This window comes from Leuresthes tenuis, unplaced genomic scaffold (assembly GCF_036924035.1).
Source record: "Leuresthes tenuis unplaced genomic scaffold, fLeuTen1.0.hap1 SCAF_13, whole genome shotgun sequence".
In the NCBI taxonomy this organism is placed as follows: Eukaryota; Metazoa; Chordata; class Actinopteri; order Atheriniformes; family Atherinopsidae; genus Leuresthes; species Leuresthes tenuis.
The window spans coordinates 33814225-33840113 of record NW_027325367.1 but is presented as its reverse complement, the minus strand read 5'-3'; the positions used below and the strand labels follow the sequence as shown (position 1 = coordinate 33840113).

The 25889-nt window shown below is 44.4% G+C and overlaps 2 protein-coding genes across 4 annotated transcripts in view; one reads left to right on the top strand and one right to left on the bottom strand.

Moving 5' to 3' along the window:
- Positions 1-1363: 1363 nt before the first annotated feature.
- Positions 1364-21807, bottom strand: mcm9 (minichromosome maintenance 9 homologous recombination repair factor). Its single transcript, XM_072362838.1, has 15 exons — positions 21660-21807; positions 20867-21055; positions 18474-18639; positions 17161-17267; positions 14693-14899; positions 14491-14572; positions 13620-13820; positions 13397-13522; positions 10508-10627; positions 10153-10327; positions 8626-8828; positions 8049-8252; positions 6499-6581; positions 3665-3810; positions 1364-3295 (listed from the first exon to the last, which is right to left on the bottom strand). The coding sequence occupies exons 2-15, from the start codon at positions 21029-21031 to the stop codon at positions 1564-1566; spliced, it is 3717 nt and encodes a 1238-aa protein (XP_072218939.1). The 5' UTR covers positions 21032-21055; positions 21660-21807; the 3' UTR covers positions 1364-1563.
- Positions 21808-22031: 224 nt separating this feature from the next.
- The window catches only part of cep85l (centrosomal protein 85, like), a 26672-nt gene continuing 22814 nt past the window's right edge, over positions 22032-25889 (top strand). For 2 of the 3 annotated variants that reach the window (XM_072362852.1, XM_072362851.1), the window contains exons 1-2: positions 22033-22670; positions 23033-23194. In XM_072362852.1, the coding sequence (XP_072218953.1) occupies positions 22622-22670; positions 23033-23194 (211 nt within the window). In that variant the 5' untranslated portion in view covers positions 22033-22621. Of the gene's footprint in view, positions 22671-23032; positions 23195-25889 lie in introns of all 3 variants that reach the window. The other variant, XM_072362853.1, reaches the window with a different exon arrangement.

The following is a 25889-nucleotide window of genomic DNA, read 5'->3' as shown; positions in this document are numbered from 1 at the left end:
TTCCTTCAGTTTGCTCTCACACATCGACTCCTGTTTCTGCCCTTTAGTTCATTTTTCTTTGAGTTTTCTGTCCTGAGTCTTTGACATCTTCCTTGGTCAACCTGTATGTTTCCCTGTTACAAACGTTTTATCGGTTTCGTTTGTTCTTGCTCCAAAATTCAGACACAGCTGACTGGGAACATCTCGTGTCACACTCTGAGTTGCATCATTTCCTTGACGTGGATTTAGAACCATTTCCATTGTCTCTGCTGCCCGCCCGCCGGCTGCCAGCTACGTGGAACTGCTCCTTGATATAACCTTTGCCTCTACTTTGCTCAAATGGCATTAATTCCATCATTAACTAGTTTTTCATCAGTAAGTTTTACAAAGACAGATCCTCAAATGAAATGTTTGTTCACTGCTGACTTCGTGCATGTGTGCAGGCCAGTTTCAGTGAGTCAGTTCAGACCTCAGCCTGCTCTGGTTCACTAGCATCAGAGGAAATGTGTGTTTCTATGTGTGCACTGATTGAATAAGGAGAACAGTCTTCACCATGTTTGTTCAGTAAAAAGTGGTTACCTTCTGTGAGGAGTGACAGCACTTTTACAACCGCTCAGCTCCATCATTACTTAAAGGTATTTTGGGTACTAATGGCCTTTGTTCAACAGACAGAAAAGGAGACAAAGAGAGATGGGAAGGACATGAGGAAGGGGCACAGGCCCAGGACTCTGACTGGGGCTGTGCCTCTGGACAGGAGTTGAGCAGGAGTCTCACGGCGCTCCAATCCTTTACCTTTTTTCCAAAATGTGTAATCTGATCAGTCCATCGTGTCTTCAACTAAAGCCTCCCTTTCACTGTATATATGAGATCAAAATGTAATAAAATGATGGGAACAGGAACAGCATGATGACACTGTGAGTTTCATTTCTGTAGGAGTGAGGAAACAGCTGTCCAGGCCAAAGGTCTTCTTACAGAGCGACTGCTAAAAGCAGCACGTGACAAATTACATGAATCCAATCCAAACAGGAAAGGAACTCTGATCTTAGTTCCTCACACAGAACAGAACCTTCAGCAGAACAGAACCATAACAGCAAGGTTGAATTAAAAAAATTTAAAAAGTGGGGTTTTTTTTAATAAAAGCCCTGCTAATGACACTAAATGACTGGTGTATCCTTTAATTTATTCAAGAAGGGACTGATCAAACAGTCCTTAGTGGGTCCAGCAGGAGTCTGATGTCACATGGCTTTCAGAACCATTCCAAGAAAACCAGCAAACCTTACATTTAGTTTCCTGCACATGAACAGCTGTCAGTGTCCCTGCTCCACCGAGCGTTAACAGCTGGTTCCCCCTGAGCTGCCAGCGCTCAGAAGTGGGCTCAGGTGGCGACACCGGCACCGGTCCACAGCTCAACAGCTGCAGTCAGGCAGCTCAAAGAAACTGCTCTTGTTCCAGCACAGAACTAGTTGAGAGTCTGTGAAGCTAAGATCAAACGATTCATTTCCCGATTCATTCACACAACAGTGCAGCAGGGTGTGGACCCACAGGTACTTTGATCTCCACACACACTCACAGCAGCTTGTGACTTCAGACTTTGGCTGTCTTTAAAATCTCTTGGTCCCAGTCGGTGTCAAGAACATCATTACATACCTCAGTAGAGCTGAACAGAGACGGTGCTGAGGGGAGAGTTTTTGGTGGGGGGCTTAAACGGAAACACCTTCTCTTCTTCAGACTCGCAGTGCTCTCACCGTTATCCGGACCCCTGTTCACCTGTGGCACACCATGGTCTGGCACATGAGGGGGGCCCGCCTGCTTTGGTCTGGTTGGGGACCCTGGCCCTTGGTCCTCTCCTGCTGGGAGCTTTGGAACTGGGCAGGCTGTTGTTTTTGTCCCCTTTCCTTTGGAGGAATTTAGTGCTTCCTTGATTCTTGAATTAGCTCTCAAACCCCCCATGCCGTTTCTTTTGAATGGACTTTTCCCCCCTTTAGTTTGAGCTGTTGTTGCGGGTTCATTCGTGCAGGTGAAGGAGAATCTTGACAGTTTGGTGGCAGCAGAGCAGGCCACAGTCTTGATTTGGCCTGATTTGAAGCTTGGACTGAACGTGGAGCTGCCAGTGCAGGTGTCTACTTTCTCATCACTTGTGTTAACTGTGGATCTTTGCTGACATAGATTTCCTGTCCCTGTATTTTTCTCCCCCTCAGTATCACTCTTTAGCCCTTCATCCTTTGTAAAGACTGCAGAAGCCATGGTGGCTTTAGCTCCTTTGTCTCCCACATCGCTGACTAAATGCACCTCTTTTCCTCTGCTAACTTCTGAAAGGGTGTCATCTGTGCTTTGCATCCATTTTCTCTTTCTTGCGTGTGGAAGTGGGCTGGCAGAGTCATCGTGACTCACTGCTTTCTGTGTATTCATTAGCTCCTCTGAGTTGGCAGTAATGTTGTGGCTGTGGACAGGTCTCATTTTTCTCGGTTTGAACATAAAACCAGACAACCTTGCATGCAGGACTGAGTGTGTTTCAGCTTTAGCCTCCATCTTTGCCCTGAGCACGGCACTGATGTTCTTCAGCCCAGTCAAGCCCTTCTCATCTTTCTTCTCCAGTCCACTGTCTGTATTGGTGGACCGGTTATCCTGACCTGGGATGGATGGAGGGTGGAAGCTGTCTAATGCCGGTGTGTTGCTTGGATGAAAACGATCTGAAACTGCATCCAGGGCATCATTCATAGTCGTACTTGCAGCATCTTCACAAACTCTCCTCTCTGCATGTCCTCCTATGGTCTCTTCATCACGCTGCTGCTGACTCAGCACCAGCTGCTGGACCCTTTTGTCTGTCAGATCCTTAGAGAGCCTCTGACCTCCACAGCCAAACAGCTGTGGATGGGTTGCATCTTTCTGTATCTCCTCTAGGGTTTGAGGAAGTCTCTTATTAATGTTTTCACTTTTATCAGCCTCTTCTGAACAAAAGGTAATGATTTCGAGAGGATATGGAATCACATCATGATTTAACATTGAGCTAACATTACTCAGAACATCAGCCTGACAACTTGGCTGTTTCGTTGCTGTTGGCATGCCTGACCAACCAGAGTTTACATTCCTATTTAGGGTGTCTTGAGTCAATGTAATCATGGATAAATTAGCATCCTGTAGTGAGAGAGAGGGACTGCTGGTATGGAACCTGTCCAGACCACTCTCCACTGTGACACTGCTGGTTAAGTCACTGGTGATGTCGCTGCTCTGTGTTTTGTCGGAGTTTGTGCTGCTGAGTTGATGCTGGTGATCGGCAGCTGGGGGGTCAGAGGCCTCTGAGGTGCTGCTCCTCAGCCTGGTGAAGAAAGACAACAGATATACAATGTTATCCTGCCAGACATCTCCAGGCTGGCTGCGTGAATGAGTGGGTCGCTCTGCACTGTGGAAATCTTCAGCTAATTCAAGCTCACCAACTCAGTCATGTTTACTGTGACGGGCACGGTTGCCAGAGCAACGGTATGCTTGTTCTCTGATCAGTTTTGGTACAACAATGAGAATAATAGTGGGATTAGAAAAACTGTCAAAGCAGGAAGTTAAACATTGCAAATTGCTTGCAGGGTGTCTTGAAAATGAGAAGAACCTTTGGCATCCTTTAAGCACTGTGCACAGCAGCAGGAAACAGCCCAGCACGAGCACTACTGTGGAGACTCAACAGATGACTCACCTGTCCAGTCTGTCCATCTCATTCTGAAGCAGCAGTGGCAGGTTCAGTCCTTCCAGCACTTTCTGACACTGAGTTTGATACTGCTGAACTGGGTCAGCAGGGAACGAGGTGAGCAGTGCATTTACGTTTCCCAGCAGAGCGCCACCCTGAAGGAGGAGTGCAGCAGATGGTTACAGACTGCTTCAGGATCAGGCTGCAGAGTTAGGGTGGAACACAGACACGAGTGGACACGAGTATTCAGCTTTGAAATATGTCACGATCATTTATGGTTTACAGCCAAAAGTGTCAACACTGAATCGGTTAATATTCTCCAGGCTCAGCACATCCCACTGAGATCAGATGAAACAGTGCCCAGCACGCCCGTGTGCTCAGGCAAAGACACTGAAGCCCACATGTGCTCACCAGTGTGTGACTGGTGCTGTGTGAGGCTGTGGACCAATGACAAACACATTGTGAAGCGCCTTATAGAACCCAGATAAGGTTACAAGACATGAGTGAAGCAGCAAGTCAGCCATAATAAGCGGCTGGACCCACGGCTCGGGCAGTTTCAGCTTAGAAAATAAGGTAGTTATCTGCTGTGCTGAGTCAAGGGGAGAAAAGGCAGGATGACAAATATCCAGACTTGTAGAAACGCCACAGACTGAGGTAGCACCACATGCTGCTCTGACTTCCATTTACTCTCCAATACTTACCCGTAAAGTCATCCCCACCACACAGCTCTGCACACCCACAGCTTAGGACACACTGGACCTCATCATGACATCACTGCAGCCTCAACGAGTGCAGGAGGAGGGATCAGAGATACACATATTATGGACTCTCCATGCTGGTGAGAACAGTGCTGAGCTGACCTTCAGTTCAGCTGCTCATGCCCTCCAAGCTGGGACAGATTTCCATTTGATTTGTTTCCTAAAGGCTGAGCTAAAGATGTTCAAGGTCATGTACCCAAATATCAAATGGCCCCTTTTTGTGGTGCATTACAAGAAAAAAAGCAATTCTGTCATTGTACAGAATACAATTCCATTTTTACAAACTGCAGGTCAGCTGTAAGAACCGTCCTGAGCGTGCCTGAGGCGACTGTGGAAAGGAACGACTCCCTTTTAACAGGAAGAAACCTCTGGCAGAACCAGAACCAGAACCAGGAAGGGTGGCCATCCGCCTCGACCAGCTGGGGTTTGTATGTTTCAACCACACATACATGGAATTAACAGATGCATCGCTGCCATAATTTACCAAAGCTGGATGGAGACGGTTTATCTCTGACTTCTATGCTCACTATGTTGGCGGCTCGGCCACATCATCAGCAGATGTGCAAACTCAGGAAAGTGCACGTTACACAACTGAAGAATGTTGATAAGTTAGTCCACAGCAGGAAGATGAGTGAAATGCAATATTTGCAGGCAGCAGTGCGCGTTTGAAAAGTCAAATCAAGCCAGGGTGCTTCAGCTAAAACAAGCCGTTTTCCCATTATTATGGTTCATCTGAGCTGATTTAGAATCCGTCTTCAGTGGGGACACCCCCAATGTTTTTACATGTTGTTGTAATCATCCATGCTTGGCTGAGAGGTGACTAACATTTCATCTAAATGTGACAAACATCAATAAAAAACTAGGCACAGAAGACAGACTTTCAGAAAATTCTTAGTCAGGCAGCTGGCTGTCACATTTGGCTCTGTGTCAATGAGAGATGACTGTTGCTTACAAGTGGGGAGAAGTAAAGGAGTGGCCAAATAAGTGAAAAAGACTTCACTTTTAATCAGTTATAAATAAGGGACCGGACATGTCCAATATAAACGGCTGGATTCATTTAGCTTTGCCAGGAAAACCAGCAGAGGAAGCACACAGTATCCTACAACCCAAGCTCTGAATGACCGAGCTCCATCACATCTTAAAGATCTCAGACCAACAGAGCACTTTGCTCTCAGGCTGCAGGTTTCCTTGTGATTCCCAGAGTTTCTAAAAGCAGAATGGGAGGCAGAGCCTTCAGTTATCAGGGCCCTCTCTGTGGAACCAGCTGCCAGTTTGGCTTCAGGAAGCAGACACCCCCTCTACCTTTAAAGGGGAACTCTGGTATTTTTAAACCTTATTTCTGGCATGAAATACGTTCATCTGCTCACTGAGAACAGTTTGGTGAAAGTCGGCGTCCTTCTGAAGATATTTAGATAACTGGAGATCCATATAACAGAGTGAACGGGGCTTAGAGGATGCAGCCTCTAAATAAGGCTTTATCTGTCTTTATTTCACCAATACTTTAAGAAGAATTAATGAATGAACGTGTGCTATAGCTCTGTTAGTTCATAGCTGCTGTTATGTGGCTACTTGCAGCTATAGGAGAGCTAACGGAGGGATTTCTACACAGGCACTCTACTGGGACCACTTCATCCACAGCATGGCTGCAGCACAGCTTAAAACATTCCTTTCTGATAAAGCTTAGTAAAGTTTGACTCTCAAATACAGTGGATCGTGTCTATGGTTGTTGTGATTAGCTACACTTGCAGTTCCTTTGTTCGGGCCATCTTTGTGAACTTGAGACGATATACGTTCACTATATGCGTCAATCAACACTTTTTGAAATGGAAGTGGTTTGGGAAATTTCTGCTGGCAATTCCAATTGTGAAAAGGAGAGTTAAAAAGGAGAGCTTATTCTATGCCACTGTCTGTGCTGCCATCTTACACAGAAGCCCCTTGATAACCACTTTTTTTTTACGTATCTTTGGAACATATTACTGGCAATGCTAGGTGTAACAACGGTTAGCATTCATTAGGATAAAAAAAACCACCAATTTATATTGCATTGTTCTTGCATTAAAGTAGGTCATTTCATTTTCTCCTTACCTGCATTGAGCACTCCATAACAGAGACAGCAATGACAGCATCCTCTATGGTTACAGTCTCTCTGTACATGAGCCTGGCATGAGCTGAAAGATAAAAAAAAATAATGTCTCTTCCTTAATTGTAAATGTACATTACCTGTACAGCACTTTTCTCATCCAGTTCACTACTCACTAAAGTGCTTTTACAGGATAAGATTGTTTGCTCTGTGTCAGGTTCTACCATCTACTGCCTGTACAAAGACGTCTTTGTCTGCTAGAAGTACAACCACAGCTGTATCATCTGCAAACTGTTGTCAAGGCAGAGAGAAGGGGTTTCAGTCCCTACACCAACAATTTGTTGACTACAGTCTGTGGATGACAATATTGAAAACACACCTAAAGTAAAGGAAACAAGGAGCAGTTTGCCATAAGAATCTTTGCTCTCTGGGTGGGTGAGAGCAGTGTAGAGGACTGCTGACATTCATGTTGTTTGCATCCTTTAAATGGGACACCAGCAGTTCAAAGCCCTTCATAACTCTTATGGTGAGGGCCACTTGACAATATCTTGAGATAAACAGGTACCTCAACTTGGGAAAGTGAGAGGTTATAGATGCCCATTAACACCCCTGTGAGCACAGCCTCCTATAACCAGTACTGGGATGTAATCTGGGCCTAGTGCTTTGCGGGGCTTGATCCTGCTCAGACTCCCCCTCATATCCATAGCAGTCACACCGAGGCTCAGCTCACCTGGTGGGAGAGTAAGTCTGGTGCTGTGGGAGAAGTTCAATGACTTGAAGTGGGCACAGAAGGCATTCATTCTATTTACCTTAGGTAACTGGGTGGTAATGAGATATTACCACCCAATACTTAACCTATCTCAAAGGGAAATAATGTTTGCATTATTTCTTTTTATAAATTAAGCAATCATCATAAGATTTCATTGTGAGCAGTTATTGCTGCTGGCAGGAAGGACCTCTGGTATCTTTCTGTATTGCAGAGGAGCTGAAGAAGCCTCAAACCGATCACACTACATTGTCATCATTCAACACGATGTTAAGATGTCAACTCATCATAACTGATGTTGAAATGTGTCAAAAATACATGGAGAACTAGTGTAAAAAAATCTTTTTGCGCTGTTTTTGTAGGGAAAAAAAGCTCAGTAGGATGAGCACTCTTCTTCCTGAGCAACGGCTGCTACTACCTGCTACTTCTCAATGATTTATAATTTAGTCTAGCTCTTATTTCTGTGAAACTATGCACATTTTCCTACATATATAAGATCTAGCTTTTCCTTTTACATGTGTAACTAGAGTCATGAGCGCTGGCAAAGATTTATGCTAATCTGCATGAAGACCTTCATTGACCACCAGAGTTGCTGCTGCTGTTCTGCCAATACTGCATGTTATTTATACTACACCTCCAGTAAAGATCTAGAGACATTATTGTAAACACAACTATGAAAACTGAAAGCCACAGATCAGCTTTGAGGACAGAGGTAAAAAGTCAGTTGCCTTAAGATGCAAATTACTTTGAATATAGCGTAACATGATGAAGTCAAAAGTCCAATCTTACCTTCAGCCAGTCTGCTCAGACTCTCCAGCATGCGGATAGTTGTGCGGGCAGCATTGCGACCATCACTCTGTCGCTGCAGCTGGTAGTAACGACTCAAGATGCAGTTAGCTTGCTCGGTAACATGTGGCTGGAATTGCTTAATCACACTGAAATAAGCCTTCATTTTCTCCATGGACCACAGGCCAGAGGACTCAGCTGGAAGTCCTTCAAGCAAACACAAAGAGACACATTTCATAGCCTGAGCGGCATGAAAAACAATTAACAATTACTGTCAATGTAAATGTCAATCTCAGCCAATTTTTACATGTTCTGCTAAAGCAAAAGTTTAACATAAGTATAATGTCATATAAGTATAATATTTACTGTCATACATAAATACTGTTTATTTACTGGTAAATGCAATTGCTACATATGTTATCTACCTGAAATTATGCTGTATGAAATGTATCCTTCAACATTAAAATACTTGAGAATAACAGTCATTATGACTGACACAATTAATTTATTAAAACATAATGCCAGTCAGATTCAATGTTTTTAGTATCTAATTTGCTTGATTCTAAAGCACATGCATTACCTCTGTCTTCCAGAATAAAAGAAGAGATGATGCGGTCCCACTCAGGATTTCTGGTGTCAAGCAGAACTAGGACAAGGTCAAAACGGCTTAGCAAAGGGCTGGCCAGAGCCACATTCACAGAGAGCGGCTCGTTGGAGTCATACTGGCCTTTTGGGTTGGTGGCTGCCAAGATGGTAGTCCTTGTGTTCAGCTTACAAACCATACTGCAGAGCAGAGATTGTATAGGAGAGAGCAGAAAAACAGGGCGGTGAATGAAGAGGTCCTACATATTTGAATAATTACACACATTAGGGTTACCACAATACGAGAATTATATACTTGATATGCTGGAAAACACTCAATACCATTTTCAATACAACAGAAGAAAACAATGACTCATTAGGAGATGTTTTTTTGCTTGTATTCTACACACACATATACAAGGTGTTGGAAACATTCCTCAGAGATTTTGCTCCATATTGATATGACAGCATCACGCAGTTGCTGCAGATCTGTCGGCTGCACATCTATGATACAAATCTCCCGTTCCATCACATCCCAAAGGTGCTCTGTTGGATTGAGATCTGGTGACTGTGGAGCCATGCAGTGAACTCATTGTCATGTTCAGGGTCAGCAGCAAAACTCAGGCAGGCTGCAGCATTTAAACGATGCTCAATTGGTACTAAGGGGCCCAAAGTGTGCCAAAACATATCCCCCACACCATTACACCACCACCAGCCTGAACTGTTGATACAAGGCAGGATGGATCCATGCTTTCATGTTGTTTACGCCAAATTCTGACCCGGCCATCTGAATGTTGCAGCTGAAATCAAGACTCGTCAGACCAGGCAACCTTTGTCCGAATTGTAGTCTCAGTTTCCTGTTGTGAGCTGACAGCAGTGGCACCAGGTGTGGTCTTCAGTGGCACCAGGTGTGGTCTTCTGCTGCTGTAGCCCAAGGTTCCACGTGTTGTGTGTTCAGAGATGGTATTCTGCAAAGAGTGCTTATCTGAGTTCCTGTTGCCTTCCTATCATCTCGATCCAGTCTGCCCACTCTCCTCTGCCCTCCAACATCAACAAGGCATTTTCGTCCACACAACTGCCGCTCACTGGACATTTTCTCTTTTTCGGATTATTCTCTGTAAACCCCAGAGATGGTTGTGCGTGAAAATCCCAGCAGATCAGAAGTTTCTGAAATACTCAGACCAGCAACCATGCCACGTTCAAAGTCACTTAAATCCTCTTTCATCCCCATTCTGATGCTCGGTTTGAACTTCAGCAAGTTGTCTTGACCACCTCTACATGTCTAAATCCACTGAATTGCGGCCATGTGATTGGCCGATTAGCTGTCTGTGTTAATAAACAATTGAACAGGTGTTCCTGATAAAATCGCCGGTGAGCGTGTACATGTATATACATGCATGTCTTTAAAAGAATTTATGTTTAAACTTTTTTTTACATTCAATTATGGTGAATGATTCCAATTTAACTGAAAACAGTTGTGTTGTTTGAATATTGTGGAATTCAGTGTAATGTATGGTTGTTGTACCCAGCTTTGGCCACACTGATGGACTGCTGCTCCATAGCTTCATGAATGCTAATGCGGTCATGTTCCTTGATGCTGTTGAATTCATCAATGCAGCACAAACCACCATCTGACAGAACCAGGGCTCCTGCCTCGAGATGCCAGTCACCTCCATCCTTCACTGCAGCAACTGTCAACCCTTCAACAAAGAACAAGTTGACTTCATGTAGAAATCTATAAACAAGCAGTCTCTTTATGAATTCAAATTCTATTCCTGAGAAAATCAAGCAGTAGATGAAAACCTCCTGATAAACACCAACTTCTGAGGTAAATATAAATGGTCCTTTAACACAGGGAGCTGACAGAGAATAGGGCCTACCTGCACTTGTTGATCCAATTCCAGCTGTAAGCACAGATCGGGATACAATCTTTGCTGCATATTTCAGGAACTGAGACTTCCCTGTACCAGGATCACCAACGAGCAACATGTGACACTCCCCTAGAGAGAACATGCGAGTAAATATATATACACATGAAAGAAAAAAATGGTATAAACAATCAGTATATCAGCTATTGACTATGGACCAAATGATCGTTTTTAACATTGTGTCTGCTCACAATCGGCGTGTGATTTCTCTTTGATGTTCCACTGTGAACAAAGTATTGGTTTCTGATATTTTTTATTTATAGTTTACACAACATTTTATTCTAACTTTTTGAGATTTGGAGATGGCTTAAACTGAGAAATGGGAATGCTCTTCTGCAACACTTTTTCTAACCTTAGTTAGAGACAGCTAATGTCATTTACCCATTTACACACGCACACAAGTGGTACTGGAGCTGCCATTGGAGCTAGATGGATCTTTTCTGCCCAAACTTGTTCTTATCTTGTCCACGTATCGTGCCTTAGTGAAATCTCATTAAAAGAAAAAAATGTTTAATGGGGCACTTCTAAATATGCAGGAAGAGATCTTGTCAAAACTCAGGCATCAATCTATTATTAACATCAACAGAAACCATTTGGCTTGAAGGAGTTGGAGCTGTTCTATTTCCAATTATGTCCAAAAGATGTGCCAAACTTGTAGAGACATAACTATAGACACTTGTTGCTGTAATAGCCACAAAAGGAAGCTCAACCAAGAAGTGTCACTGGTGGATGAATACAGGCTTACACTCAGTTTTTTTCCTTGGGAAAGAGGACGAAAAGACAAACCTATTTCATATCTTAAATGGGTTGTGATGTTGAGTTGACTGTACTTGCATGCATGTCCTGTACTCTCAAATCTCTACCAGTTGGAGCAGATGGCCACCCTCCCTGGTAGCATTAATAAACTCTATATCGTGATCAAGACAGAGATCAATCAATATAAAAGATAATGGGAAAATATTTTTTGGCCATTTCACTCTGCCCTACTTTGGACTGAACTAAATTGATTGTATGAATAAACCCTGGTAATTGGCAGCTCTATAGTCAGAAACGTGGCATTAGCGACACCAGCGACCATAGTCAAATGTAGTCCAGGGGCCAGAGCAGGCAACATAGAATCCTATTTAAAACTGCTGGCTAAGGATAAGCGGAAATACGGTAAAATAGTTATTCACGTCGGCGGTAATGACACCCGGTTACGCCAATCGGAGGTCACTAAAATTAGAAGAATCCCAGGTTTCTTTTCAGCACTGTTGCCAGGCTGACAAAGGCTACGTTCACACTGCAGGTGTTAATGTACAAATCTGGTTTTTTTTTGGCAGTTCACATCACCTCTTTAATTGTGGCCTGTCTACGGATTGCTGTGTGAACAGCTCACGCTCCTGAAGTGACCCGCATGCTCATTGATGACACCACGCCCATTGACCACGCCACAATGGTGTTTGCGGAAGCGACCATGGCAATAGCAACCGGTACTGCAGGACTGTATGGCTTAATGCTATAAATAGTGTGTGGTGGCAGCCAGTAAATCTGTGAGTGCATGACATCACGAAGGAGGAAGAAAATTCAGATGTTAGTGATGGCTCTATGCGGAGCAATAACCGCAACATCCGCACAGAGAAGTATTTGGATGCGGCGTCGGAGCCAGGAGTGGTGGGATCAGGATGTGGCTGGTTTCCGGAACTTTAGAATGTGGAGGAATGCCTTTCATCACATTTGTCAGCGCCTCTCCCCGAGACTTTCAAGAGACACGTCGTTCAGGAGATCCATCTCCTTGAGACAGCGAGTGGGAGTGGGGCTATATTGGGTAGCAACGGAGGTGGGTTACTGCACCTTGGCCAACCTGTTTGGCATCGCAAAGTCCTCTGTTTGCGCTATTGTGGCTCCAGCCTAACCCTGCCTGTGGCACACTTTATTTTCTTTTTTCAATTAACTTTATTTGTCATTCATTTACAAAAAAAAAATCAGATAGGTATTCAGTCCAATTCAGTACCACATTTAAAAGTGGCCTGATTCTGATTTGAAAATGTCAGATTCAATGCGACTTGTGCTGTTCACACTGTCAAAAGTAAATTGGATATGGGTCACATATGAGTGAAAAGATAAATAAATAAAAAATAAAACCTCGGCACTCTACTGGGACCACTTCATCCACACGCCCCCCTGCAGCACAGTTTATTCACTCCGTGCTCTGTGACAGTCGGCTAACTTCACACAGAGTTTGCTGCTGATAGTTTTGTGCAACATGGCAGGATATTTATCAGATTTTGACAACGTGAACGACGACTTTGAGTAAGATGGACGTTCTTACCGGAGTGAATGAGCTGTGCTGCAGCCATGCTGTGGATGAAGTGGTCCCAGTAGAGTGCCTAAGCCCCGTTCACTCCGTTATATGGATCTCCAGTTATCTAAATATCTTCCGAAGGATGCCGACTTTCACCAAACTGTTCTCTGAGAGCAGATGAACGTATTTCATGCCAGAAATAAGGTTTAAAAATACCGGAGTTCCCCTTGAACCAGTTTTTATTTGTGAATTGGAAGTATGTAAATAAAACTTTATGGAATCGAATGATAACCTTGATAATTGAAGTGTTTTAGGTTTTTTTTCTGGCTATTCGTTTACCAAACGAATAGTCTGTCTCATACAAGTCTGGAGTACGGAGTGGTTCAACAGTGGCGGTCGCCCGCATTTCAGTTCACATCTTGTCTTTTACTTTGCAAGTCAGGCAACTTTACTTGTTCAAAAAGGCAAGTTTGAGCCCTTTTCAATGTTAGCTTTTTAGATCAAACAGTGTGTTTTTCAGGTGCTTAATTTGATTGCATAAAAAACAAGATAGGTACCCCTGATCTTGGTCCCAGAAGAATCTATCCTCTGCACCCCACCGGCCAACACCATTGCCACAGCCAGTTTAATCACATACATGCCAAACACCTGCGGGCATAGGCTCAACAAGATCTGGTTCCTACCTACGAAAAAAAATTAAGAGAATGACATTTTTAACAATAAATTAAAGATAAAGTAGAAATTAAAATATTGTTATGATACCTGGGAAATTATACATACCAGCTATAGGATCATGTCTGTAGCTGTTCCAGAAATCTTCAAATTCTTTCTGAACATCCTTCACAAGCAGAGCAGCAGCAGCGTGCTGGTTGTTTACCTCTATGTTGTTAGCTTTAAGGACCAGCTCCACATCACAGCGAGTGCCATCATAGAAGGGCTTCCAGCGGAGACACATCACGCCATAGACAGTTATGTCGTCCCCTGAGAACATTCCATACAATTCAACATATGTGAAAACTAAAGCTTGAGTGTGACACTGTGCTTCACAACCTTTAGGTAACAATGGCTTTTTTTTTTTTTTCAGATATGTGAGCATTTTCATTCATCAATAATTATACATTTCTTTATCTATGATCAGTGTGATCAAACAGAAAGGGATGGGACTATCTGTACTGCTGCTTCTGCTTTACTTTACAAGAAGTAGACATGCTAATATGGCCATTAACAGTTAAGTGTGAACTGCACATACATAAAGATTCTCAAAAGTTGTAAACTTCAAGCAGCTTCTTAAATGCCGACAGATACCCGAGTGCTCAGCTCACCAGACAGAATTGGAAATGTTACACGAAGATATTTTATATACAAACAAGTATCTCTATGCTAGGTCTCCTCGTGTCACCAGTGTCTGGGCATACAATGACCATTTGAACATCAAAATACCGTCCAGGTCATACAATTTAGACCCGCGTAAGAAGACAAAGCTCACCTCTGCAGACGAGGCTAGCAGTATTTCTGACTGTATTACTACATAATTGGATTATTTTGTACAGGTCTTTCACATTAAATCCAAAAACATGACACCTTAAATGTGTTGAAATGCAGCAAAAAAAGCTAGAATCTTTTCAACGGTATCTTACTGTCCCAGTCTTACCAGATTTACAGCTGTCAACCAGGTCATCCTCCAGAACTACCACTAAAGAACGAGGAATACTTCCCACTGACAGCCTCTGCACCTGTGATAAGAAAATTCACCTTTTTCTATCTGAATACATTTTAATGTATGCGTGTACACAAAACTTTATTTATAATATGCATCATAGAAAACCAAAATATCACATGCAAAGGTGCCATACTTGCTCTTGTATCTTTATCTCCTGGTAGTCCCTGCAGGCAGCAGGCTCAGATCCATCAGAGAGACAACTGAATTTGTATGAGTTACAACCAACAGGACTGGTGCAGCTAACCGGTGGGACAAAGGTATAGAACTGGTCAAAATCCGCCTGTGCGTTAAAAACATGTCTACACTTTGTGCACATGTAATCACGCTCATACTCCAGAACCTATGAAAGAAAAGAGAGAAACAAAGAATGACAAGTGCGTACAGATATAGATATCTATATATGATATATCTATAGATATATGATTATAAATATACACTATATTGCCTAAAGTATTCACTCAGCCATCCATCAGCTCAGTGAATTCCAGCGTGTTACCGTGATCTGCTCGCTGCTAAATATTCCACAGTCAGCTGTCAGGGGTGTTATAACAGAGTGGAAGTGATTGGGAACGACAGCAACTCAGGCACCAAGGGGTAAGCCGTAGGGATGTCACGATACCAGATATTTAGTAGTCGATACCAATACCAGGGAAATTCCACGATTCTCAATTCCACAGATGGAGACTGTGGTCACAAGAACCTGTTCCAACATGACTGCGCACCAGTGCACAAAGCAAGGTCCATGAAGACATGGATGAGCCAGTTTGGTGAGGAAGAACCTGACTGGCCTGCACAGAGTCCTGACCTCACCCCGACAGAACACCTTTGGGATGAATTAGAGCGGAGACTGTGAGCCTTCTGTCCAACATCAGACCTGCCTGATCTCACAAATGCACTTCTGTAAGAATGGTCAAAAATTCCCATAAACACACTCCTAAACCTTGTGGAAAGCTTTCCCAGGAGAGTTGAAGCTGTTATAGCTGCAAAGGGTGGGCCTACGTCATATTAAACCCTATGGATTAAGAATGGGATGTTACTGAAGTTCAGATGTGTGTAAAGGCAGGTGAGCCAATACTTTTGGCAATATAGTGCAAGTGTGTATGTGTATACTGAAAGAACTTCTCAATATCACTAGCACTAGCCTCCCTTCTTTCACAGTCCCAGCGTGCTGAACTTGGGGTGAAACCCTCTGTGCATTGTGAGGCGTTTTCTTGTCTTGGTACCAGTGGCTTCTACCTCCTTCTTTTGGCCAGGTTATTGTTCCAGTAATAATATTTTTCTCATTCAGCTGACCTTTCCTCACTCTTTGTAGTTACTTGGTTGACTTCCTTATGGTCTCATCATAGTTACCATTTGCCTATTGGATCCTAAAGTATTTGTAACTGTCCTGAACATCTGATGTGGTGCCTGCTGGTAGTTCAACTCCTTTAGCTGTGATCACCTTTCCTCTCACTCGGCCACATTTATCTCGTCCGAGTAGCATCTTGAGGTCCTTCCTGAATATCTTGGGGAGATGCATCTGAACTGATGTCTCGCTCAGTCCTGGCATACAGCTTGAAGTCGACCATGAAGAAGAGGTGGCTGATGGTTGTTGCTCATCAGAACCGGTATCCAAAGCCACTCCATAGGGGTTCAGGCCTTTACAAAACAGCAGCAGGGAGCGTCTCCTTGTTAGAGACAGCACTTGATGTTAACTTGTGCAGTTGGCATGTTATACTTCTTTCTCTGCAGTTTCTTTGCTCTTCCAGTTTTGTTCAGTCTCAGCCTTGAGTTACTCTCATCTTATTAACCTGCGACAGAGTACACTTTGGATGGCTCAGTGGAGAACATCCTATTTATTCTCCTGGTTTCAGCCTCTCTACTGTACCTTCTCAGGTGGGTAGCCAGAGCTGTTTTTTGGCATTTTCCAGTGTCTCGTGTATAGAGAGTTTGTCATAATTATTTTCCTGTTCTCTTCATTGTAACTTTTGAATCTCTGTCAGTTGGCTAATCTCCCTCTGTGTTGCATTGATCTTGGCTTCCAATCTTTGGTCTCCATGAGGGGGGCCGTGCCTTACTGCTCCTTGTGTTGTTCATCTTGTAGCCTAGCATCTCTATGATCACTACAGCTGTGGCGTACATCAGCTTATTGGTCTGTGATGGTCACAGTAGGTACAGTATGTTGCACTGCATTCACATCCTCTAGCAGACCATTTGTGTCTTAGCCTTGGCAAAGGGGCATGCTGGCTCCAAATTCCAAGGTTATTCATGATCTTCCATCTCAGGTCAGCTGAACCTCATGTTAAGGTTTATATAAATTGGCTTGGCACTCATTCTCGGATGGTGGTGATGATTTGTCCCCCGGAGCTCTACTCTAGTCCATGAATGTCTTGTTCCAGTAGCCCATTTGCCATCCGTATGTCTTGATCCACTAAAAACACTGCAACAACATAATTTCCCTTTCTAAAGTATTACTTTACCTTTTATTATCAGTGGAGCTGATTATGGACAACTTTTTATATCATCTCTTATACAATCTCTGCTTTTCATGCATGACAAATCACATTTGCCTGCTGTGAGTAGGGTCTATGACTGAAAGCAGATCATGTCATATGTAGTTACCTTGGCAACACTGGTACGTATGACAGTACCAGTCACAGACAAAAAGTGTCCCACATCTCTGGACCTGGGAATAGTATGCCTGGTCAGTTCTGGACACACTGGTAAACCTGAGAACAAGTGTTTTAATGAAGAACAAAAATAATAAATCATCATTAGCATAATAGCTAACTTGAGAAATATATAGAGTGCGTATGCATATATTAATCAACTGATCAACCCACGTTACATGTGAGCACAGTCGTAAGACATTACTGCCTCACAGGACCCTCTGTCTCTGTCACTGTAAATGCAATTTAAGAAAGTTCTCAACAGCCCTGGATAGAGGCATTTGTTCATATTTTTTTAGTGACATGCTAACTAAAGTGGTCCACAACAAGGGACGTTGCAGACTGTACTTAGGAAGCTTAGGTGCTTGAACGTCTGCATCAAGATACTGCATATGTTTTCTAAGTCTGTGGTGGAGAGTACAACCTGCTCTGCAGCCATCTGTTGGGGCAGCAGCATCAGAGCCAGAGACTTGTGATCACATCTATTGGTTTGTTTGTTCTTTTGCCCAGTTGAGTGTTGACGTAAGTTATGCTTACCTCCCACCCACACTCGTGAATTGGCTTTTTTAGGCTAGTTTTTGCCACATCACATCTCACCAAAAACATACACATCGAACAATTTGTCACTGCTTGTTTTGTTAATACAAAAAAAAAAAAAATCGATCACATGTGAAATAGCCACTAACATGATTTTATCCGATATCCTTATTTTGATTGGACTCAACTAACTGTATATTTTTACCGTCTTCTCACCACATCCATCCATCCAACTGCTTACCATTTATTGAATGCTTTTCATATCTAGCGTTACTCCTATCAAGTCCTCTCACCAACTCAAATCAGTTCTATTGATCAGACTCCATTTCATGGGTGACACTTATCTCTGGAGTTTGTTGCATTACGGTTCTACTTTGGGACCACAGTTGAACTTGATGTTCCCTTCCCTGTTCTCTAACATGATACCCAGGTGACTACAGTACTCACATGAGAACCCGCGAGAGGATTAATACCTGAGAAATCCTACCAGCCATTTTTGACCAAACAGGCCTATTTGAGCACAAATACCTTCAACAGTGTGAAAAAGAAATTGGGAAACCAATCATTTCAATAGTTGGCCTTATAGTAAAAACCATAGGGATACATTATCAAACCCAGAGTGTGGCTGATACACAACAATAGAAGAGAAATTCATGTGACATGAAAGTCTGAGAGTACAAATGTCTCAAAAACTATGAGCAGAGTCTGACTTCAAGCTGGATGTCTAACCTGTAATGCGGGCATGAAGGATTTGCCTCATCCTCGGTCCTTTAGACCTTTGTTCTCCTTGATGTTTGGAAGAAGCATCATCCGATAACTCCATAGCTTTCTTCTGTAACACTTCATCAAAAATAGCCAATACATCATTTGGATATGCGTTGAAGAAGTCCCCAACCTGTAACAAGACAGCACAAATAGCAAATATTTTTGTTGGCAATGTGCAGGGATTCCTAATCAGTAACATCATAGATTTGTATCTATATGTGTTGCTACTAAAAGGAGACATGACTGATAGAAGCAAACCAAAGCATTGAAACATTTCATTACTCTGACCTATGAGTAGCATGTGTTGACCTTTGTTAATTCTGCTAGTGTGTATTTGGGGTTTGCTGTTGTGCACTCAAATTACAACTGTGTTCATTTATTAAACCTTTGTGGAATAAGTGTGCTGGTGTGGATCTGCTTTTGTTGTCTGCACCTTGAAAGTTAAACTAAGGGGATTTTTTTCCACCAAAAGAGTTCAAGTGCTGGTTCAGAGCAAGAGCCTGACTTAAAACCTGTTCTGTTCATGCTTATAAATCCAGAGCTAATATAGTGTTTAGAGCCATAAAAACTGAGCTGTAATGTGGATGTGAAGTCGAAGCAGCAGTGGATGAAATTGAGTACAATCTTCCTCTCATTTTACAGCTGTTAAATTGTCCATCTGCTTATCTGAGGTCAGCTCGGGGAGGCAACAAGTTCAGGAAAGAAACCCAGACGTCCCTCTACCCAGGCCCAGAGGGACACAAATCCCCTCCAGCGGGTTCTGCCCAGAAAAACTCTAAAGGGAGACACCCAGAAGACATCCTAACCAGACGCCAAACCACCTTTCAATACAGAGGAGCGGTGGCTCTACTCCGGATTCCCTCCAGATGGCAGAGCTCCTCCCCCTATCGCTAAGGCTGAGCCCAGCCAGAAGGAAACTCATTTCAGCCGCTTGCATCAGAGATCGCGTTCAGCCAAAACCCAGATCTCGTGACCATAGGTGAGGATTGGAACAAAGCTGGACGAGTAAATTGAAAGCCTTCCGACTCAGCTCCCTCTTTACCACAACGGACTGGAGCAGCACCTTCATTACAGCCGATGAAGCCCCGATCCACCTGTCCATTTCTCACTCCAATCTGCCATCACTCATGAACAAGATACCCAGATACTTAAACTCGTCTGCCTGAGGCAGAAACTCATCTCCAACCCAGACAGAGCTTTCCACCTATTCCTGGTTAAGAACCATGGCTCTGGATTTGGAGAAGCTGACCTTCATCCTAGCCGCCTCCCACTCAGCTGCAAACCGCTCCAATGCTTGTGAAGGTCATGGCTTGAAGACACCAACAGAACAACATCATCCACAAAAAGCAGATATGCAAGCCTGAGGTTCCAAAACCAGACGCCATGCACTCCACGCTTATGCCTTAAGATCCCGTCCATGAAAATCTTAAACAGGATGGGCAGCCCTGGCAGAGTCTAACATGCACTGTAAACAAGTTTGATTTCATTCCAAGAATGCAGACGTAGCTCTTGCTTTAATTATACAGGGACTGGATAGCTCGTAAAAGCTGCTCCAGTACCACATATTCACTCAGCAACCCTGTCCAACATCTGTCCAACATCTGTTCTGAGCCCACTGTTCCCCAACCTGTGCAAAAAACCACACAGCTTCTCCTTAATCTGAGGAGCTTCCTCTCCAACACCATGGAGTAGCCTTTCCTGTGGAGGCTGAGTAGTGTGATCCCCTGTAGTTTGAACGCACTCTTCGGTCCCCTTCCTTAAAAATGGGGACAACCACCCTGGTCTGCCACTTCGTTAGTGTTGTGTCGCAGACCTCCATGCGACACTGAAGAGGCATGTCTGCCAAGACAGGCTCATCATGTCCAGGGCCTTTAGCATCTCAGGGCAAATCGCATCCATCCCTGACACTTTGACACCAAGAAGCTTTTTAACAACTTCAGCGACTTCCGCCAAAGTGATGGAGGAGTCCTCCCACAAGTCCTCAGACTCTGCCTCCTCAATTGAAGACATGCTAACCGGGTTGAGGAGATCCTCAAAGAGCTCCTTCCGCTGCCAGACAATATCCTCATTTTGAGTCGGCAGTTCTCCTTATTAACTTAACTTATTATAAGTTAACATAAAAGGTAGAAAAGGTTCATGTTTCTTAGAGTTAAAAACAGTGTCAGAGTGGGTGCTCTGTTCTTTAGTTTTTTCCCCAGTAGAGTGCCTGTGTAGAAATCCCTCCGTTAGCTCTCCTATAGCTGCAAGATTATGATGATTATTATGATTATTTTAAAAATTGCAGTTATGCTAAAAGAGTAACAATAATGTCAGCTTTCGTTAAAAAAATTCTAAACACAGTTTTACTATAACTTTACCTCCATATTGGCCTCGAACAATGTCATGGCATTAACCACCACAGGGTGATGCGTCTCCTCATTTGTATCTGCAATGAACTGGAGAATGTCATCATGATGATGCTCCGTCAGATAGGATTCAAACACTCTGCCAATCAGAGCCTTCTGTTCTGGGCTGATCAACATAATGAAGCGATGTGATCTGAAACCCTGCCAGCAAATAAATGAACAAAGTCATGGTCAGCTTTTACCATTTCTGTGGGCTGGTTTATATAAAAACAGAAGTTATGCTGGTTCAACTCAGTTCAGAACAGTTTTCTGCTTCAGCATTTGTATTCAGAAGTATAAGATATGGATAAGTGGATTCCACGGCAGGGGCCTAATCAGAAATTAAACAGAAGAACAAACTAAATGGAAAGAATGTGTAGGTCATGGGGAAATATCAATTTACCTGTCTCAGTATGAATTATTATCATCTTGATGCATTATTCTCATTTAACCACCAATTTAAATTTGATCAAATGTGACTTATTTGAAAACATAAGAAAATAAATGTTTCAGCTCTAAGCAGTTCCCTATAATCAAGAACAAACTGATAGGGTTTGAGAAAGAAGTGATATGATGCACGTTTCCAAATCAGAAATTAGCAGCTGTTAAATCAGAGTACCCTCTCATCTCTTAATTCAATATGTATCATAACAGACGATCAAACATGAGTACATTATTAATGTTCTGTTGCTTAGGAAGAGACCAAACAAACTGTGCTTCTTCCATGTATATGTGTGTGAGTATATATCGTACAGCAGACACCAACCTGGAGGCTTGGTGTCTTGTTCCCACTGTGTGCTTATAAGGTCCAATAGGCCGCAGCCGAGGAGCGGTGAGCTGTCTTTGCCCGGTCCGGCTCCGCAATAACACACCCTCTCATCTCACACACACTCTACCTCACATCCAGTGGAGAGTCACTTCTGTTTCGCGGGCTTTCTTCCCTTCTTCTTCTTCTGCGTCCTGACAGTAAGACGTCCTTCTTCTTCTTTGGTTTTTACGGCACCCTGCGTAGAGTTCAACTACTGCCACCTTCTGGCCTCACTCAGTTCTTATAGTGTAGAGCAGGGCCGGTTGGTGTGAGGATTTAGAGGAAGAAATCCTTCTTTTTGTCAGTGCTCACAGTGACAGGAGTCTGAATCAGGGTGGGAGACATGACTGTAACAGCAGTAACGAGTGTACTTGCTGTTGGCGGCGGATAAAGCAGGAGGTGCCTGGCTTTTCTCCGCTTTTCTAATACCTCCCTAACTTCTGACAGTGAACTGAACGTGCATCCCGTCCCCTGTGCTGCTGCCACTTTCAGGATTATTCTCCTCTGGTGTTCAGAGTCTGTGTAAAACATGGGAAATAGTGGGTCACGTAAGTTACAAGAGAACACAGGACTTTGTTATTTTACAGCGGCTGGAACAGTCCCGCAAACATGAAGTGGCGCCGGGATCGGAACAGAACCGCGTCCCAACCGGAACACGACGCTGATACATCCGGTGATGCGACGCACGGAATGAGCGGCGCTGATGAGGAGGCGTTTGCTGACTGCGTGCACGACAGGGGGTTCATCGCTGAGCGTCCACACTAATGTTAACACAGGAGGGCATCGAACAGCTGTGTGAAACCTGGCTTCTGGAGCAGAGCGCCATGACTGACCCAGAACCGGAGTCCTCGCTGAGCCCGGTTCTCATCCTTTGTCTTCCGACCGGACTGCGGTTCTCCTACAGCTCATGATCAGACAGAATGTGGCGCATGAGTGACTTTGAGGACGGCAGTGAGTCTAATAAAGCAGGTGAGAGGCTGAGGTGCGTTCAGGGCCCGGCGCGGCTGCACCGCAGCGGCTAACAGCTGCACCGCAGCGGCTAACAGCTGCAGCTGCACGGCGGTCAGTCTCTGCCGTCTGCCTGCTGATGCCACACAGGCTAACTAACACACAAGGCTGGTATGTACAGCTGATGAACCGATCAGACTGACGACCTTTAAAATAAAGTGTTCTGGACCTATTCACAGAGTTTAGGGACATTCTTGGGCCCAACACCGACAGAAAGTAGCACATATAAACTGTCCGGGAAGTAAGTTCTGTTCTCGGCCTCTCTGGGTAACCTGCTATCCAAGTTTTTTAGTATAACAGATGGCCTTGTGATTTGTCTGTAGGCCCCAGAGGTGGCTCCCCAGGATGGGTCCCTGGACATGAGTCAGCCTGGCACAGCAGCCCCCCCGGTCCCATCAGCAGCATCCGTGATGGACGCAGACACAGCACCGTGTCTGACAGCGGGGACACTGGGATCGGCACCTACTGCTCTGACAGTGTGGAAGGTAGGATGTCCGGTTTGCTTCACCTCAAAGTGTTGATCACCTGTACTGGACTGTATAGGTTCAGAGACACCCTTCACCTTTCCAAATCAGCTTTATATCAGATCAGTACACCACTTCCTTGTATTTGACCTAAAAGAGATGAGACAGAATGTGTGGGTACCACATCCACTGAAAGAAAAACTGTCCACTTGGACAGAGGCTTAAACATTCCATAGACTTCTGCTGTGAAGGCTGCTGGGAACTTTTAGGAAAAAGTTGTTTCATAGGGGAACATTTGCAGAGGTCTGTCACACCCAGCCTTTGTTTCAAAAGTCATTTGGAGCATTTGAGAGGGATCTAAACTGTCTGTGTTCTGTTAACGGGGGCTTCACCACTGCAGCCCCCCCTTGTTCTGCTGAATTACATTTATTTCATGTGTTTAAGGTAAGGCTCTCGAGCTGCCCAGTATTTCTACCTGTAAGCCAATGAGGGGTCTGAAAGTTGTGTCACATGATGTGAAGAGCAGCGCAGGAGGTAGGGTCGCCTCAAAGTGTCGCTCTCAGTCTATGGTGTGCAGTGACAGAGGATCTCACGTCACCTTCCAAACACTTTCAGTAAAAGGATTTTTCTGTTTGGATATCAGCTGCCATCAGCAGTAACAACCAGCATGCAAACAGTGACACACTTTGTGAGGTCACTTAGTTGCTCTTCTCTTGTTAGATTCATTAGTTTGCTCTTCCATTGGTAAAAACGGTGCAAATTAAACCTTTTTCACACAAAATATGTACCATGAATTAATCTTAAAGCAGCAGACATTGGTCACATTAACATTCATGTCCCTCAGGCTTCATTCAGACACCTGAATGTGACAGAGAGACACCACGTGCACATGATGTTTGTCATCCACACAAGGCTTGGCAGTAAATTAAGTGAGTTTTATCGCTGAAGTCGTCATAGAGCCAGTTTTCACACGTGTCAGAAAGCTGGGGGCATATATGTCCCTGTGATGTGTGCAATGACAGTGAAGATGGATCTAATGCAGGGATGACTAACTCCCGCTGTCCTGCACGCTTTTAGATGTTCCCCTGCTGCAACACACCAGATCCAGATGAAATGGATCTCTTCAAAAGATTGTTGAATTCTGCACAAACCAACAAATGATGCATTGATCTGAATCAGGTGTGTTGAAGCAGGGAAGCGTCTAAAAGCTGCAGGACAGCGCCCTCGAGGACCGGAGTTTGACATCCCTGATCTAATCTAATGCGTGAGACATAGTGGTGGTGATTGGAATAGGCTGAAAATGTCACCTCTATACATGCTGACGCTTATTAAACAGTCAATGTTCCACTGATAGAAGTTTTATTCACCGTCTGCATCCCTGCTGTTAGTCTGCAGTTCCAGTGTTTCAGCTGTCTCATTACAACAAGTCATTTTGTCCTTTAAACTCCCATTGAGCTAACAAACACAGCACTGTGGTACACTGGTGGACGGGAGCAGCTGAAAGTATTGATCTGCGATCAGAGAGCAGAGCTGCAGCTGAAAGGCTTCCTAACAGTTTCCTCTCTTTCATTTGGCTCAGCCGCTGAGAAAAAGCAGCTGATTATGGGAGATAAAACCATGAGGGAGGTCATTTATTAACATGATCCGTCAGACTCCTCTGAACAGCTGATCTGAAGCCACCTGAACCTGCTGCTGTGTCACACTTGTGTTCAAAGTGATACCAACAAGGTCCAACCTGGTCATCAGTAAATGTTAGAGAGAAGGAGGCGACTCAGGCAGGACGACACGTACAGCTGCCAGCACATTAATGGAAAGCAGCCTGTGTGTGAATCAATCCTTCGATGGGTCGTCCCAACAAGTATCCGGTTCTCCTGACCTGCGCACGAGGCTTACAGAGAGGGAAGTGCCACATGTCACTCTTTAGACAGAAACTATAACCACACACTCTGTGCAGCCTGTCTTCTCTGTGCACGGTTAATGTCAAACTGGCACAGAAAAGCCAGCCACAGTGGAACCCTCACAAGGTGCCACAGTGGAACCCTCACATAGTGCCACAGTGGAACCCTCACATGGTGCCACAGTGGAACCCTCACATAGTGCCACAGTGGAACCCTCACATGGTGCCACAGTGGAACCCTCACATAGTGCCACAGTGGAACCCTCACAAGGTGCCACAGTGGAACCCTCACATAGTGCCACGGTGGAACCCTCACATGGTGCCACAGTGGAACCCTCACATAGTGCCACAGTGGAACCCTCACAAGGTGCCACAGTGGAACCCTCACATAGTGCCACAGTGGAACCCTCACAAGGTGCCACAGTGGAACCCTCACATAGTGCCACAGTGGAACCCTCACATGGTGCCACGGTGGAACCCTCACATAGTGCCACAGTGGAACCCTCACATAGTGCCACGGTGGAACCCTCACATAGTGCCACAGTGGAACCCTCACATAGTGCCACAGTGGAACCCTCACAAGGTGCCACGGTGGAACCCTCACATAGTGCCACGGTGGAACCCTCACATAGTGCCACAGTGGAACCCTCACATAGTGCCACTGTGGAACCCTCACATAGTGCCACGGTGGAACCCTCACAAGGTGCCACAGTGGAACCCTCACATAGTGCCAAAGTGGAACCCTCACATGGTGCCACAGTGGAACCCTCACAAGGTGCCACAGTGGAACCCTCACATAGTGCCACGGTAGAACCCTCA

Excerpts from the sequence above, each read along its gene's own strand:
- mcm9 (XM_072362838.1), bottom strand. The coding sequence starts at position 21,031 with ATGTTGATCAGCCCAGAACAGAAGGCTCTGATTGGCAGAGTGTTTGAA. Across the intron at positions 14,573-14,692 it reads AGATAAAGATACAAGAGCAA|GTGCAGAGGCTGTCAGTGGG; the intron begins GTATGGCACCTT and ends TTCTTATCACAG. Across the intron at positions 10,328-10,507 it reads AATTGGATCAACAAGTGCAG|GGTTGACAGTTGCTGCAGTG; the intron begins GTAGGCCCTATT and ends TCTTTGTTGAAG.